The 16,888-nt window shown below is 45.2% G+C and overlaps 1 protein-coding gene across 2 annotated transcripts in view; it reads right to left on the minus strand.

Moving 5' to 3' along the window:
* Positions 1–16,888, minus strand: part of SERINC2 (serine incorporator 2) — a 95,709-nt gene that overhangs the window by 72,279 nt on the left and 6,542 nt on the right. For both annotated transcript variants that reach the window (XM_075335954.1, XM_075335953.1), the window contains exon 2: positions 11,182–11,343. In XM_075335954.1, the coding sequence (XP_075192069.1) occupies positions 11,182–11,343 (162 nt within the window). The remainder of the gene's footprint in view (positions 1–11,181; positions 11,344–16,888) is intronic.

Raw genomic sequence — 16,888 nt, forward strand, 5'->3', positions numbered from 1 at the left:
CCTTTGGAGGCAATCACTGCCTTAACTCCTGGGTAGCTTTGGCTGTATGCTTGGGGTCATTGTCCATCTGTACTATGAAGCGCCGTCCGATCAACTTTGCGGCATTTGGCTGAATCTGGGCTGAAAGTATATCCCGGTACACTTCAGAATTCATCCGGCTACTCTTGTCTGCTGTTATGTCATCAATAAACACAAGTGACCCAGTGCCATTGAAAGCCATGCATGCCCATGCCATCACGTTGCCTCCACCATGTTTTACAGAGGATGTGGTGTGCCTTGGATCATGTGCCGTTCCCTTTCTTCTCCAAACTTTTTTCTTCCCATCATTCTGGTACAGGTTGATCTTTGTCTCATCTGTCCATAGAATACTTTTCCCGAACTGAGCTGGCTTCATGAGGTGTTTTTCAGCAAATTTAACTCTGGCCTGTCTATTTTTGGAATTGATGAATGGTTTGCATCTAGATGTGAACCCTTTGTATTTACTTTCATGGATGGAGTCTTCTCTTTACTGTTGACTTAGAGACAGATACACCTACTTCACTGAGAGTGTTCTGGACTTCAGTTGATGTTGTGAACGGGTTCTTCTTCACCAAAGAAAGTATGCGGCAATCATCCACCACTGTTGTCATCCGTGGACGCCCAGGCCTTTTTGAGTTCCCAAGCTCACCAGTCAATTCCTTTTTTCTCAGAATGTACCCGACTGTTGATTTTGCTACTCCAAGCATGTCTGCTATCTCTCTGATGGATTTTTTCTTTTTTTTCAGCCTCAGGATGTTCTGCTTCACCTCAATTGAGAGTTCCTTAGACCGCATGTTGTCTGGTCACAGCAACAGCTTCCAAATGCAAAACCACACACCTGTAATCAACCCCAGACCTTTTAACTACTTCACTGATTACAGGTTAACGAGGGAGACGCCTTCAGAGTTAATTGCAGCCCTTAGAGTCCCTTGTCCAATTACTTTTGGTCCCTTGAAAAAGAGGAGGCTATGCATTACAGAGCTATGATTCCTAAACCCTTTCTCCGATTTGGATGTGAAAACTCTCATATTGCAGCTGGGAGTGTGCACTTTCAGCCCATATTATATATATAATTGTATTTCTGAACATGTTTTTGTAAACAGCTAAAATAACAAAACTTGTGTCACTGTCCAAATATTTCTGGACCTAACTGTATATACATCCATACAACTATGGGTCAGTGTGCTATCAGAGGGAAAACAAAAAGACGGCACGCAGATGTGTGAGTGCAGCCTTACAGTGTCCGGAATCACGATGGATTTACTTGTTCTGTTTTTTCTTATCTGTCAAAGATTATTTAACCCCCTCCCACCCCAGCCTGTTTTCACCTTCAGGACCAGCCACCACCTCCTCCCCCCCCCCCAATGCCGACCAGTGGAACTTTATGCGGTAATAACTCTGGAATGCTTCAACGGATCTAAGTGATTTGGAGATTGTTTTTTCATTGCACATCCTGTTACTGGTAAATTTAGGACAATATGTTTTGCATTTATTTGTGAAGTTTTTATGTCCTTAAACCATAGAGTTATGTCCCCCAAAATAGTTACTAAATTACATTCCCCACATGCCTACTTTACATCAGTGCAATTTCTAAACATCATTTTTTTTGTTAGGAAGTTAAAAGGGTTCAAAGTTCATCTGTAATTTCTAATTGTTCCAACAAAATTTACAAAACCATTTCTTTTTTTTACACTTTGAGAGGCCCCGGTGACAGAAAATACCCAAAAGTGACACCATTCTGAAAACTGCACCTCTCAAAATCACATCCAAGAAATGTTTTAACCCTTCAGAGAATCTACAGCAATTTGGAAGGAAAACATAAAAATGTTAAACTTCTTCCCACAAAAAAATGTTACTATTTTGCATTTTCACAAGGGTAACAAGAACAAATACATTTTACAATTTGTTGTGCAATTTCTCCTGAGTGCAGGGATACCCCATATGTGGTGGAAATCTACTGCTTGTGGGCACGGCAGGGCTCCGAAGGGAAGGAGCGATATTTGAATTTTAGAGTGCAAAATTGTCTGGGATAGCGGACGCCATGTCGAGTTTGCGTGGAAGCCCCTATATTTCTGTTAACAGATGATGAACCTAAGTGGGAGCTTGATTTTTAGAGAGTTGAGTTGAATGCAATTTGGTGGCAATTTGGGATATGGAACATTTTGGATCAGTTCACATTTATCCTGTGCTCTATGCTGGGCACTTACATCAGAGTTTCCATCTACAGCTCAAATATGTTATTCAGGTGAATCACCGAATGATCCATTAACTATAATGAGGCAGCAGAGTTACTCCAGACGCCGTTTGGCCTCTGTTCAGTGGTGCCCGTCTTTTCAAAAAGGTGCACAAATCTGTTGACAGCACTTTTGTGCATGCCTAAAAAGACGGCCACTGCTGGACCACAGGCCAGACAGGAGGTCAAAGTGACTCCATCTCCCTCATTACAGTGAGCAGTGCATGCACAATCAACAGGACGTACCGGTACATCATAGGTCGTGAAGGGGTTAATACTAGATTAACACTATCTTCAGTGCAGTTTGTGACAGCATGTCCTACCAAAATGCCCTTTCTATGGCTAAATTACCCCATCAATACACAGTTAATTTTCCATCATATTTCTGGTGAGAGACTCAAGGGGAATTGAAAAGGTAAACATATGAGATAGTAAATTAATCTATCTTAGGCTGTTTATAGATCTAGTTTCCTCATCTTATGGCAGATATGTAAATACATTATATACATATTTATATATCTTGCGATCGCATCACAGGAGCACAGAAGATGGATGGAGCACTTTCTCCCCATCTCCTCCGCTGTCTGTCTCTGCGAGCACCGCACTGCAGTCGCACAACATGCGAGTGCAGTGCGATTTTACACACACGAGCCGAGACTCGGTGCAAATCGCAGCATGCTGCGATTGTACAGAGAGCCCGACTCGTGTGGAGAAAAAAAAACGGGACAGAGGAAACTGTCATTGTTTAACACTGGTGCGAGTGCAATCCAATTTTTTATGGGATCGCACTTGCACCAGGAAATCGCAGATGGAAAAGCGCCCTTAGTTTAAGTGTATTCACATCCTAATTGTGTTAAGGGTTTAGGAATTACAGCTCTTTAATATGGAGCTGCTTCTTTTTCAGGGAAAAAAAAAGTAATAGGACAATAATCTCAAAAGCTCTTTCATGGGCTGCATGGGCTATTCCCTCATTAATCCATCATCAATTAAGCAGCTAAAAGGTCTGCGCAGCTGATTCCAGGTGTGGCATTTCCATTTGGACAACATGTGCTCAAAGGAGCTCTCAATGGAGGAAAAACTGAACATCGTTGGGCTGAAAAAAAAAAAAGAAAAATCCATAAGAGAGATAGCAATAATGTTAGGGGTGGCCAAATCAACAGTTTGGTATATTCTGCAAAAACAAGACGAGCACACTGATGAACTCGGGAACTTAAAAAGGCCTGGACATCCACGAAGACAACAGTGATGGATGACCACAGAATCCTTTCCATGGGGAAGAAAAACCCTATCAACAACATCCACCCAAGTGAAGAACTCGCTCCAGTATGTAGAGGTTTCAGTATCTAAGCCTACCAAAAAGAGAAGACTTCATGACAGCAAATACAAAGTGCAATCCAGTAAATCAGACTTAAAAATAAAAAGGCTACGGTATATTAGACATTGCCCAAAAAAAGATTTAAAGACTGCCCAAGTCCAGAAAAGCATTATTTGGACAGATGAAGCTAAGATAAACCTCTACCTGACTGATGGGGGGGGTAAAAAAACAAAAAAAAGTAAGAAGACTTTGAAAGACTGAAGCAGCCGGATTTAAAAATATAGCCAGCCATTACCCATTAAAGACCGATTGTGGTGATTTAGGGTGCTTTCACACATCCGGTTTTTGCGGTCAGGCACAATCCGGCGAATACCAGATAAAACGGATCAGGCGCCAGATGAGTTTTATCCTCATTATTGTATTAGCGCCGGATTGTGCCTGATGCCCTTGCGTTTCATCCGGCGTATGCCGGATTCATCGAAATTTCTGTGTCCATATGCCGGAGACGACACACAAGGCAACGTTTTTTGTCACCGGCAAAAAAACGCAACGCACCGAATCTGGCGGCGTGTTGTAAAATGAAAGCTTATGGGCACCGGATCCATCGTAATGCAGCAAAAAACGCATTCCACCACCAGATTCAGTTTTTTTTAACTGAGTATGCTCAGATGTGTAAACTCCTTTCTGGTTAGAAAATATCTCCCTCTCTCTGTCGGTCGGTCAGTCTCTCTCCATGTCGGTCGGTCTCTCCCTCTCACCTCCTCTTTCATACTCACCGATCACCGGCGCAGTGTGGCGCTGCACAGCTGTCAAAAAGCTCTCCTGCTTTGAAAATGCCGGCCGCTCATTATTCCATCTCATATTCACTGCTTCCCCCACCCACCGGTGCCTATGATTGGTTGCAGTGATACAGCTGTCACTCAAATAACGCTCCAGGTGCGACAATCCACACGAGGTCCCACAACGCTTTCAGCTCTGTTATATAGAAAGCTGACAGGAGCGGCCGTAGAACACCGCTGCTAGCTGTGAGCTCCACGTAGCAACTGAAGTGAGTCGCACTCACAGTGATGACATCACTCAGGTTACCCGCGGCCACTGCTTGCTTTTGGTACAAACTGCTACAACGGATCAGTTTTTTTTACCGGATGCGTCACATCAGTTTTACCACAATCTGCGACGGATCCGTTGCATCAGGCACAAACTGAACTGTGCCTGACGGCAAAAAACGGATGTGTGAAAGTAGCCAAAGGAAACGCTCTCCTGTGTGGAGCACCATGGTGGTAGTGGAGCTCCTAGGACTACTGTTGGCACCTGAAGATTGGTAAACCTTTATGATTATAAAGAGATCAGCAAATTGTATTTATTTAAAAATACATGTAAACATTTTAAGTGAACAACTCCTTGTGATTTGCATACTTGCGATCTAGCTTCTCATCCGATATTCTAAAGACACACTCTGTTTTCTGGCAGGCGAACCCAGAGTTTTTCTAAAGAAAACCTGGTTCAGGAAAAGCCAGCTTTATTATTTCACACCATTGTCCCATCCTCTGATGATGCAGAGAATTCAGCGAAACATGTCGGGGGAACGTGTGCTGCATGCTTAACTTATTTGTGGATGACACCCGAGGTGTCATCTTAAATACTACAGATAGCTATTGCTACTGAATATAAATTTAAACAAAAGGAATCTCTTTATAAAGACAATTATGAGAATTTAACCAATACCCTATCTAATATATCACACTTTAATGAAAATAAAGGTTACGTTTTATGACCGGGTAGGGGTTCTCTTATGGGGATTTGCCCACTTATTCCATTTGAACACTATTATTCTGGAATAGTCTTTGTCATTTATTGAACACTTATTTAGGGTCTTTGACAATCAGCAGGTTCTTTTCTCCCATGCATCTTTTGAGCCTTCCCATTGACTTCTATTATAAAGTATAGGGAGCCTTTAGAACAGAAAACACTTGAATAATGATCAACTCACTTCCTTTAACCACTTTGTGTCTTTGGAAACCTTAAAAGGCACTCAAAAGACTGAACACGTGAACAGCAAATCAATTCTACATAGCAATACATATGTTCATTCTTTTGAGTGTTTACCGTATTTTTCGGATTATAAGACGCACTTTTCCTCCCAAAACTTTGGGAGGAAAATGAGGGGTGCGTCTTAAAATCAGAATGTAGCTTACTGGGGGGTTGTGCAGAGGGGTCAAAGGAGGCAGGGAGATGCTCCGAGCAGTGCACTGTGCTGACGGCGCTGCTGGTCTAAGCGACGCTGTTCTGGATCGGGCCGCGCCGCTCTGTTCTGTTTGGAGCCGCTCCGTCCTGCTCGGCTGCTCCATGACCAGCCCTGCACAGAGCAGAGCGGCGTCTCCGGCCCCGCACAGAGCAGAGCGGCGTCTCCGGCCCCGCACAGAGCAGAGCGGCGTCTCCGGCCCCGCACAGAGCAGAGCGGCGTCTCCGGCCCCGCACAGAGCAGAGCGGCGTCTCCGGCCCCGCACAGAGCCCCTCTATACTATTTACAGTACTCCTGTGACACCCGCTCCTCTGCAGGCCTCCCTCCCTGGTAAGACACCACCAGATTATAAACGGACCCCATTTTTTTTTCTTTTTTACCTTTTTTCCCTCCAAATTTGGGATGTGTCTTATAAAACGAAAAATACGGTAGTTAGCGTTCTTTTTATACTGTTTTCGGAATGGAATCTGCAGGAATAATACATTGTGCACACGTACCGTCAGGTCTCAGCAAGCTTCAGTGAAAAATTATTATATATTCAAATTATGATTCTCTAATCAACAGATTATCATCCATATCAAAATGCTTGGCAAAAATCAATGTTACAAACATATGAAGGCATATGCAGCACTTCAAGCTGAAGATTATTTAATGAAACATTGAAAAACCCACAGAATTTTTTTTATCTTTGAGATGCATTATATACCGTTTCTCCTGCATTACAGTGGATACAGTATACATCACAAAAGTGAGTACACCCCTCAGTTTTGTAAACTTTATCTTTTCATGGGACAACACTGAAGACATGACATATATATATATATATATATATATATATATATATATATATATATATATATATATATATATATATATATATATATATATATATATATTTTTGAATAGATCCCTAATAACACAACACCTATAATTGACCTGTAGTCATGCATCTTTCCAAATAGTCATTCAAATAGACAGTATAATCTGTAAATTCCCTTTATTGGTTATAAATTTGGGTGTCACACAGTGCAAAAAAGGTTTACATTTAAAAAGATCAGTATTGCGGGGCTCACCAAGACCATCTGACAGGGGTGTAAGGTTTACAATATTTCTCAGTAGATTACCCACCAACTGTCGTCATGTTAGGATATGGATCACACCGCCCTGCACCTCGACGCGTTTCGCTAGATCTTCGTCCTGGAGGTGCAGGTACAGTCTGGTCAGCATCTTTAAATAGACCCCCAATTTATCGCACCTGTACATCTTGGTGCATGCCACTCATCCACCTCCATGTTCACCACCACGGCCGGCGTCCCGGAAATTGTCATTGCACGTGCGCACAATGCTTCAATCCAATTGGACGCCGGGCATTGACTGAAGATATGACACTGTGATACAATGTACAGTAGTCAGTGTACAGCTTATATAACACTGTAAATTTGGTGTGCCCTCTAAATAACTCACACAGCCATTAATGTCTAAGTCGCTGGCAAAAAAAAAAAGTGTGTACATTGTACAATTGTGCGAAGTAGCCATTTTCTCTCCCTTGCGTCATGTGACTCACCATGGTCAACCAAATAAGTTGAGTACACGTGCTCAGCGTCATATCCAGAGCTTGTCTTTTCAATATAGATATATCAGTGCTGCCAGCTTTGCTACTGAGGTTGAAAGGGTGGGGGTGGGGAGGGTCAGCTTGTCAGTGCTCAGACCATGCGCCACACACTGCATCACATTTGTCTACATCACTGTTGTCCCAGAAGGAAGCCTCATCGAAAGATGATGCACAAGAAAGCCTGCAAACAGTTTGCTGAATACAAGCAGACTAAGAACATGAATTACTGGAACTATGTCCTGGGGTCTGACGAGAGCAAGTTAAACCTATTTGGTTCAGAAGGTGTAAAGTGTGTGTGTGTCAGCAACCAGGTGAGGGGTACATAGACAAGCGAGTCTTGCCTACAGTTAAGCATGGTGGTGGGAGAGTTATGGTTTAGGGTTGCATGAGTGCTGCCAACCGTGGGGAGCTACAGTTTATGCCAACATGTACTGTGACATACTGAAGAAAACCATGATCCCCTGCCTTCAGAGACTGGGCCACAGGGCAGTATTCCAACATAACGACTCCAAACCGCCAAGATGACCACTGCCTTGCTAAAGAAACTGAAAGTAAAGGTGCTGGACTGATCAAGCATGTCTCCAGACCTAAACCCTACCCAATTGAGTATCTGTGGGGTCTCATTAAACAGAAGGTGGAGAAGCGCAAGGTCTCTAACAGCCACCAGATGTCATCATGGAGGAGTGGAAGAGGATTCCAGTGGCTCCTATGAAGCTCTAGTGAACTCCTAGCCCAAGAGAGTTAAAAGGGAACCTGCCAGGTGCAATATACACTTAGAACTACAAGCAGTTCTGGGTGCATATTGCTAATCCCTGCCTAACCGTCACTATGTACTAGCATAGATAAAGGGATCTTTAGAAAATGTATTTCTAAAGATCTTTCATCTTATGCTAATGAGCGTGGGGACTAGTCCCAAGCGCGTTATATTCCCCAACTAGTCCACCCTCTTAGCATGTAGTATGCCCACAGGGGTGTACTAATGTGCCGCCCCCACGTCAGCAGCTGGGCTGCTTGGATCCAGATCCGCGGTGGCTCTAGGGGCGTCCAGACCCGGGGGTCGTGCCGCCACTCGAATTAAGGGGGTATTTACAGGGGATGGTGTATTTACAGTTCGTGACACCACCCGTGGTGTGGTGTAAGGTGGAGTACCACCGCTGCAGCTGGGGAGTACCTGGTGGCGATTGAGTGGGCAGCCCAGTGTTTAACCCCTCCACGGGTAGATGGGAGGGGTTAAAGGGATCTTTAGAAAATGTATTTCTAAAGATTTTTCATCTTATGCTAATGAGCGTGGGGACTAGTCCCAAGGGCGTTATATTCCCCAACTAGTCCACCCTCTTAGCATGTTAGTACGCCCACAAGGGTGTACTAACATGCTATTTCAATTAAGCATCACCAGCAGTGACGCGCGTACCTGTGTTTGCTGTGACGGCGCTTCTGAATGCACGGAACTTCAAGTCATGTGATATATGAAGTTTGGTGTAACGCGTCTCGGCTTCAGAGAGGTCTACTGCGCATGACTGGAAGTGTCCGGCATTCAGAAGAGCGGTCACAGTGAACACAGGTACGCGCTGCACCGCTCGTAACGCTGCACTGCAAAGCATGTTAGTGTGACGCCCTGGCCTATCAGGTCGTCACAGGGTATTGTGCAATCTGCCCTTGTGTGCAATATCCACCTTCTCCTTGGTTACGGGTCCCTAACCATTGGTGTTGCCAAAATCAGCTAATCAAAATCCTAGGAACACTCTGCACCACACCTACCAGACACACCAGTGGAATAGGGTTGCCCACTTGGGGGGTTGGTTAAGAGGAGGTCAGAAGTGTCAGGAGAAGGCCAGTGTAGTGTTGGAGGTGAAGGAGAGAGGGGGTCAGGAGCTGGGCTCCTTGGAAGTACTAGGTAGCAGACGTTGGTCTGGGCCTTGTAGGAGCTGGACCCCCAGTCGCAGGGGATCGTGACAAGGGGCACGACATTGTCATGGAGGACAGCCGGCGGCCTTGTACCATCACCGGGCTGGGACAAGGGCACGACGGGGTACGTGGACCCTAGGTCAGGGAGTAGCTTCAGGCAACCTGACAATTTACCCGACGAGAACGGAGCCTTCAAGATCCGCTCTCCACCCGCTCCAAAATCGGGGTACTAGCGCAAGGAGGGGAATAGGACTTTCCACACATACGGTCCAGGAAATCCCAAGTGTGAACCCTGAGAGCAAGTTTCCTGAGTTAGCCACACTGGGGAGCGGGACCCAATTAGTTTCAAGCTATAGTGGCCAACTAAGACGAGAACAAGGTGCCAAGGCAAAGGTCACAGATCAACAGGCAACACCAGCAGGAACGGGACACAAACGTGCTCCCCCTCAGCGGCAGCAGTGTCCAGAACTTTGGTTTACTAAGTTGTCGGTGTCAGCGTTATTGGACTGAGTGAGTATGCAAGTGACCCTTACCTCCCCAATGGCACATCCCCGTCACCATCACCGTATCCCGGGGCATCCCGCCTACCCGTGGAGGGGTTAAACACTAAGCTGCCCACTCAATCGCCACCAGGTACTCCCCAGCTGCAGCGGTGGTACTCCACCTTACACGACACCACAGGTGGTGTCACGAACTGTAAATACACCATCCCCTGTAAATACTCCCTTAATTCGAGTGGCTGCACAACCCCTGGGTCTGGACGCCCCTAGAGCCACCGCGGATCTGGATCCAAGCAGCCCAGCTGCTGAAGTGGGGGCGGCACATTAGTACATCCCTGTGGGCATACTACATGCTAAGAGGGCGGACTTGTTGGGTCATATAACACCCTTGGGTCTAGTACCCTCGTTCATTAGCATACGGTGAAAGATCTTTAGGAATACTTTTTCTAATGATCCCTTTATCAATGCTACTGTATACAGGGACGGTTAGGCAGGGATTAGATACATTACACAACCAGCACTTACCAGAAATTCCTGCAGCTCCCTTAATGTTACTGTAGGTCTATTGCCGGCCTCTTAGAACAATTTTCTTCTGGTTTTTACATAGATTTTTGCGGGACGTACAGTTCTAGGTAATGTCACTGCTATGCCCATATTTATGGCAATTCTTGATGACCATCTTTACAGTACCCCATGGAATGTCAAATGCCATGGAAATTGATTTATACCCTCCTCCTGACTGATACATTTCAACCATAAGATTCCTTTGCTGTGTTGGAAGCTGTTTATAGACCCATGGCTTGTCCCGTAAAATTTGACTAAGAAAATGTCAGGAAAATATTTCTAGAACAGCTAAACTCTTTATAGGGTTAATCAGCATGACTTTATGACGACAGCTGGGTACTCACTACACACCCCTGCCAGGGGGTTAAGTTTTTGCCATGTAAAAAACCCAAACAATTATTTTAAAATGTTTTCCCACCTTTAATGTATATACAATTTGATTGAAAAAAGAAAAATAACGAACCAACATAATGTGGTTGCATAAATATGCACCCCCTAACACAAATTAGTGGAAATCTGATTGGCTAATTTTGAACACAACCACATCCCCAAATATAAGTGTGTCCACAGTTATGCAATTATTTTAGTGATATTTTTTATTTTACCCCTTAAAAATTATGTCAGTTTGTAGTTCATGGATTTGTACAGATATTGGGTGATCCTGAAGGTGAAACAAGTTCTGAAACTATTTTATTACATGACAGAAACCTGGAATTTTACCAGGGGTGTGTAGACTTTATACCCACTGTAGCTCCTGATGCAGCGCTCGAGTTCAGTGGAAATTCTATTTACCTTTTTAAGTCCATCTTCCACTCCAGGTATGATCATAATACAGGCCACTAAGGTTCCAAGAAGAAGGAGAAACGAGAAAGTCAGGCGGGTTATAGTTGAACTCTTTGTAGACGGGCAACATCCACAGAGGAGGCATGGTGCTGTGCCACACAGACATGAAGCCTATGGTGAGAGGGAAGAATAGTGAGGGACTAATGCAAGCACAAGTAGGAATCAGGTATCACACACAACCCATGAAGAAGCCCATCCCTTAATGTAACTGAGACTGTGCGAAGGCTCAGCTGTTCACCAGACATCGGGGGGCCTGACGAGGGGGAAGAGGCAACCAGACAAAAACTGCTGTGAAGCCAAGAGGCACAATACACAGCAAATCAGACTTTCCAGCTCTCTCTCCAGCCTACGCACAATGAACCATACTAGGTATAAAACTGTATGTGAGGGATACACAATGCACAGGAAAAGTACGCTGACCCTTACTGGTCATACTATAAACGATTGGAAGTTATCATTCCAAGATATATTGATTAAAATAATCTTTGTTCACGGGAAATCCCCTTTAATGTTACACACTGTTAGGCCTCATTCAGACATCGGTATTGCATCTGACATTTCACACATACCATACAATACAAGTCTATGGATCTGTGAAATACACGTAAAGCACACAGCGGGCATCCATATGTATTTAAAAGGCACTGTCAGGTCCAATATGCACCCAGGACCATGAGCAGTTCTAGGTGCATATTGCTAATCCCTGCCTAACTGTCCCTGTATACACTAGTATAGATAAAAGGATCTTTAGAAATATCTTTTAATAAGCGAGGGCAGTAGTCCCCTGGGCGTTAGTTCCCCTGGCTAGCTGGCCCCCTTAGCATATTAGTACGTCCCTGTGGGTCCCTGTGGGAGTGCTATCATGCTAATGAATATGCAACGTCAGAGGATGATGTCACTCACCTCTCCACCGCCATCGCGTCCAACGCTGGATTTCGGCTCAGTGCGCATGACCCTGGAGTTTCGGTCATGCGCACTGAGCAGAAATCCAGTGTCAAACGTGATGGCAGTGGAGAGGTGAGTGACATCATCCTCTGACACTGCACATTCATTAGCATGATAGCACGCCCACAGGAGCCCACAGGGGCGTACTAACATGCTCAGGGGGCCAGCTAGCCAGGGGAACTAACGCCCAGGAGACTACTGCCCTCGCACATTAGCATAGGATATAAGATGTTTAGAAATACTTTTTCTAAAGATCTGTTTATCTATGCTAGTGTATACAGGGTCGGTTAGGCAGGGATTAGAGAGATGCATCCAGAACTGCTCGTGGTCCGGGGTGCATATTGCACCTGACAGGTTCCCTTTAATGCAGCAAAGTATAGGAGAAGCTTTGTAATTTATTTCTTTATCCGTCCGTGATAATCACTGAAGACACACTGAGGGTATAAATGGACACATGGACCATACTGACACACTGAGGATATTGGTACCATTTTTTCATGTACGCATTTAAACACGAAGGTGTGACTGTGGTCTTAGGATTCGGAAAGCTACACTACTTGTCGAAAATTTGACCAGGCCTGAAATCTCCCCAAAATAGGCTGTCCTCTAACAGAGTTTCCTTCTCGGAGGTGCTGGGAACCTTTCCAAGACTTTGTGGATTCATTATCAGGCCGTTTTATCCTAATAATTAACCTAGTTTCTGGGTGTGGTGAACAGCACTGGAAATGTGTTACCAAGAGCATTCAGCAAGGAAAGGAGGGAAACAACAGGGACAAAAGGCAGCAAAGCCCCGCACAATCCTCCTCAGCAACACAGGGCGGTGCGACCAAACCTCAGAACTCCAAAAACAGCTTTTATTACACAAGCCGTGTGCGGGACACTCCTGGCCCAAAACCACTTCTATTGTGATGCCCCTTTATAGCTCAGCTAAACTTGGGAATTAGTCCACATATAGAGAAGCAGTATAATGCCTTCCTTAACCCTTTCATTTTGTGCCTTCAAGATAATAGCGTAGATGTCCAATATGAGGGTTTTTTTTTGCTGGATGAGTAGTAGTTTTAGGCTAGGTTCACATTCCCGTTGTTTTGCTTGACGCTTGTGACTGATGCGTTGTACAACGGATGACAAGTATTGGAAGAGAAAGCGGATTCCGTTATAAAACAAGAGAGAGAACGCTTTTGAGAGCGATCAGCTGATCGCTCACAGAAGCCGGCCCCCGGGTGATCAGCTGATCGCTCACAGAAGCCGGCCCCCGGGTGATCAGCTGATCGCTCACAGAAGCCGGCCCCCGGGTGATCAGCTGATCGCTCACAGAAGCCGGCCGCCGGGTGATCAGCTGATCGCTCACAGAAGCCGGCCGCCGGGTGATCAGCTGATCGCTCACAGAAGCCGGCCCCCGGGTGATCAGTTGATTGCTTACAGAAGGCGGCTGCCGGATTCCGCTGCTCAAAAAACGCTATATGCTGCGTTCCTGCCGCCCGACGGTAAGTCGTTCCACAACTGATCAGTCGGGCGGCGGATGCAACGCAGGGTCATCAGTCACAATCCACCGCTCATACAAGTCTATGGGAACAACGGAATCCGCCAAACGGATTCTGTTTACCAGAGCCACGGATTGTGACTGATACAAATTGACGGAAATGTGAACCTAGCCTTAAATGGCACCAGATATATTGAAAAACTTATTTTTGGGGATTTGAGAAAAATATATATTATTTTAACAGCATTTATTGAGTGTTGAAAGCGATGTACCTTTACCAGGCAATACGATTTGATGATACCAAAGTTATACTAATAAAGTCAAACAAATGTTGCAATATTCTGAGAGAAAATAATGTCTTTTTCCATCAACAAAGCAGTGTTAGGAAATAAATGAGTCCACTTTTCATTGCACCATTTTGGGGTACATGTGATTATTTTGGATCACTTTATTCTACGTTTTGGGATGCAGCTGATTACTGTCAGTGATTAAATAGCATGACATGTTATGGCTGCGATCTGTACAATATGGAGATACCGGATATGTGTTTGGTTTTTATGTAATAAGGACCGGTGAAAGGGAAAAATGGAGATTATTTTTATATATGTTCTATTGGGGAGGGGAGGGGGGGAAGACAAATGAACATCAGTGATCACTCACACTGCAACACTTGTTTCACAGTGTACTATGCCAAGATGGCAGACATGGGGCTACTGCTTAATACTACCAGTAAAAAGCATTAGCACAGTGCGGGTGATGGTCTGACATGGGGCACGGAGATAGCTGTTATCTATGGCTCAATTCAAGGCGTTAAGGTACCGTCACACTAAGCGACGCTCCAGCGATCCCACCAGCAACCTGACCTGGCAGGGATCGCTGGAGCATGGCTACACGGGTTGCTGGTGAGCTGTCACACAGGCAGATCTCACCAGCAACCAGTGACCAGCCCCCAGCAACGCGTGGAAGCAATGCTGCGCTTGGTAACTAAGGTAAATATCGGGTAACCAACCCAATATTTACCTTGGTTACCAGCGCACACCGCTTAGCGCTGGCTCCCTGCACTCCTAGCCAGAGTAGTACACATAGGGTTAATTACCCGATGTGTAGTATGGCTATGTGTGCAGGCAGCAGGAGCCGGCACTGAAAGTGAGAGCGGCGGACGCTGGTAACGAAGGTAAACATCGGGTAACCAAGGAAAGGGCTTCTTGGTTACCCGATATTTACATTGGTTACCAGCGTCCGCAGAAGCCGGCTCCTGCTGCCTGCACATTTAGTTGTTGCTGTCTCGCTGTCACACACAGCGATCTGTGCTTCACAGCGGGAGAGCAACAACTAAAAAATGGTCCAGAACATTCAGCAACAACCAGCGACCTCACAGCAGGGGCCAGGTTGTTGCTGGATGTCACACACAGCGACATCGCTAACAACATCGCTGCTACGTCACAAAAGTCCTTAGCAGCGATGTTGCTTAGGCTAAGTTCACACATCCTGTGTTTTCAATCCGTCAGGTCCGTCAGCAACGGATCAGTCATTTTCAAGATGTCAACTGATGCAACTGATGTGTTTTTCACAGGATTCCTTTCACAGGAATCCTGTGAAAAAACGGATCAGTTGCGTCCGTTACATCCGCTGTGCGTCCGTTTTTTGACGGATCAGTCATGATCCGTCTGTGTTTGGGACAGCCCAGTGGGCGTGCCAAGCATGCTGGGCATGCTCAGTAGAGCATGACGGAATCCTGCGCTGGATTCCGTTGTAAGACGGATTACGACGGAATCCAGCACCATAGACATGCATTACAAGCTTGACGGATGGCGACGGATTCCTGCGCGGCGCGTTAATTTTGACGGCCCGAAAAACGTTACATTCTGCGTTGCTCCCCGCTCGGCGGTCAGTCAAAAACGACGGACCGCGACGCAGCGGATGCAACGCAGGGTCATCAGTCGCAATCCGTCGCTAATAGAAGTCTATGGGGAAATACAGGATTCCTGCAAAATATTTTGCAGGTTACCGTAATTCCCCAAGGCGACGGATTGTGACTGATGCAAAACACAGGATGTGTGAACTTAGCCTTAGTGAGACGTGGCCTTTACACTCTGGAGACTGCTGTTCTTACTATCTCCACCATTGTGGGAAAAGCACCCAGTCAGCACGGCATATACATTAATTATAGGGCATACATTCACAGAGTATGACAGATATATGGAGCGTTAGGCTACGTTCCCATAATCTGCTTTTGGGCAGTATTAGATGTTGCAGAATGTCTGCACCAATTATGGAAATGTGGTTACTTCAGGTTTTTATTGCATTTTGTGTACTTTCTTAGGCTATGTTCACACAGGGCTTTTTTGGCAAGTTTTTTTTTCTGACCAAAACCTGATCTTGTGGCAGGAAATCTCCTTTGAGTCATCTGCGTTTTTGGTGCATTTTTTAGTGGCGTTTTTTTTCTACAAATTGGGTTGTTTCAATGAAAAAACTTTGCAAAAACGCTGCAAAGAATTGACATGCTTATTCTTTAAAGTCTGTAGCAAAAACGCAGGTATTTGACAAAACAGTCAGGAAAAAAATCAGCAGGTGTTTGTGGGTGTGCATGAGATTTCAGAGATCTCAGACTTTGCTGGGACTGTGAAAGGCAGCGTTTTATTAGCATGGATTTGTATTAAACTAAGGCCAATCTGCAGCTAAAAAACGCAGCAAAAACTTACCAAAAAACAGTGTGAACACAGCCTTAAAGGGAAACTCACTTGATTCATGCTACCCTTAATCTATTTTTTTAACATTGTAGTCTAAGGAAAAAGGAATGCAGTAAGCAAAAAAATGGATCCTTTTCAGATGAAAGAACGGATGGCTAATTATCAGATCTGTTTTCCATAGGGTTCAAAATTAAAAAACGGATCCAGCTGAAATAAATTTTTTAAAAATGGTCAAAATTGTTCTGTCTGCGTTTTGCCCACAGATTGCTGCTTGAACTTGGCCTAAAGGGCACTTTACACGTTGCGATATCGCTATTGCTAGTGAGCGTATCCACCCTCGTCGGTTGTGCGCCACGGGCAAATCGCTGCCCGTGGCGGACAACATCGCTTACACCCGTCACACATACTTACCTTCCCTGCGACGTCGCTGTTGCCAGCGAACCGCATCCCTTCTAAGGGGGCGGTTCGTTCGGCGTCACACGGCAGCCATCCAATAGAAGCGGAGGGGCGGAGATGAGCGGGCGAAATATCCCGCCCATCT

This window comes from Anomaloglossus baeobatrachus, chromosome 2 (genome assembly GCF_048569485.1).
Source record: "Anomaloglossus baeobatrachus isolate aAnoBae1 chromosome 2, aAnoBae1.hap1, whole genome shotgun sequence".
Lineage (NCBI taxonomy): Eukaryota > Metazoa > Chordata > Amphibia > Anura > Aromobatidae > Anomaloglossus > Anomaloglossus baeobatrachus.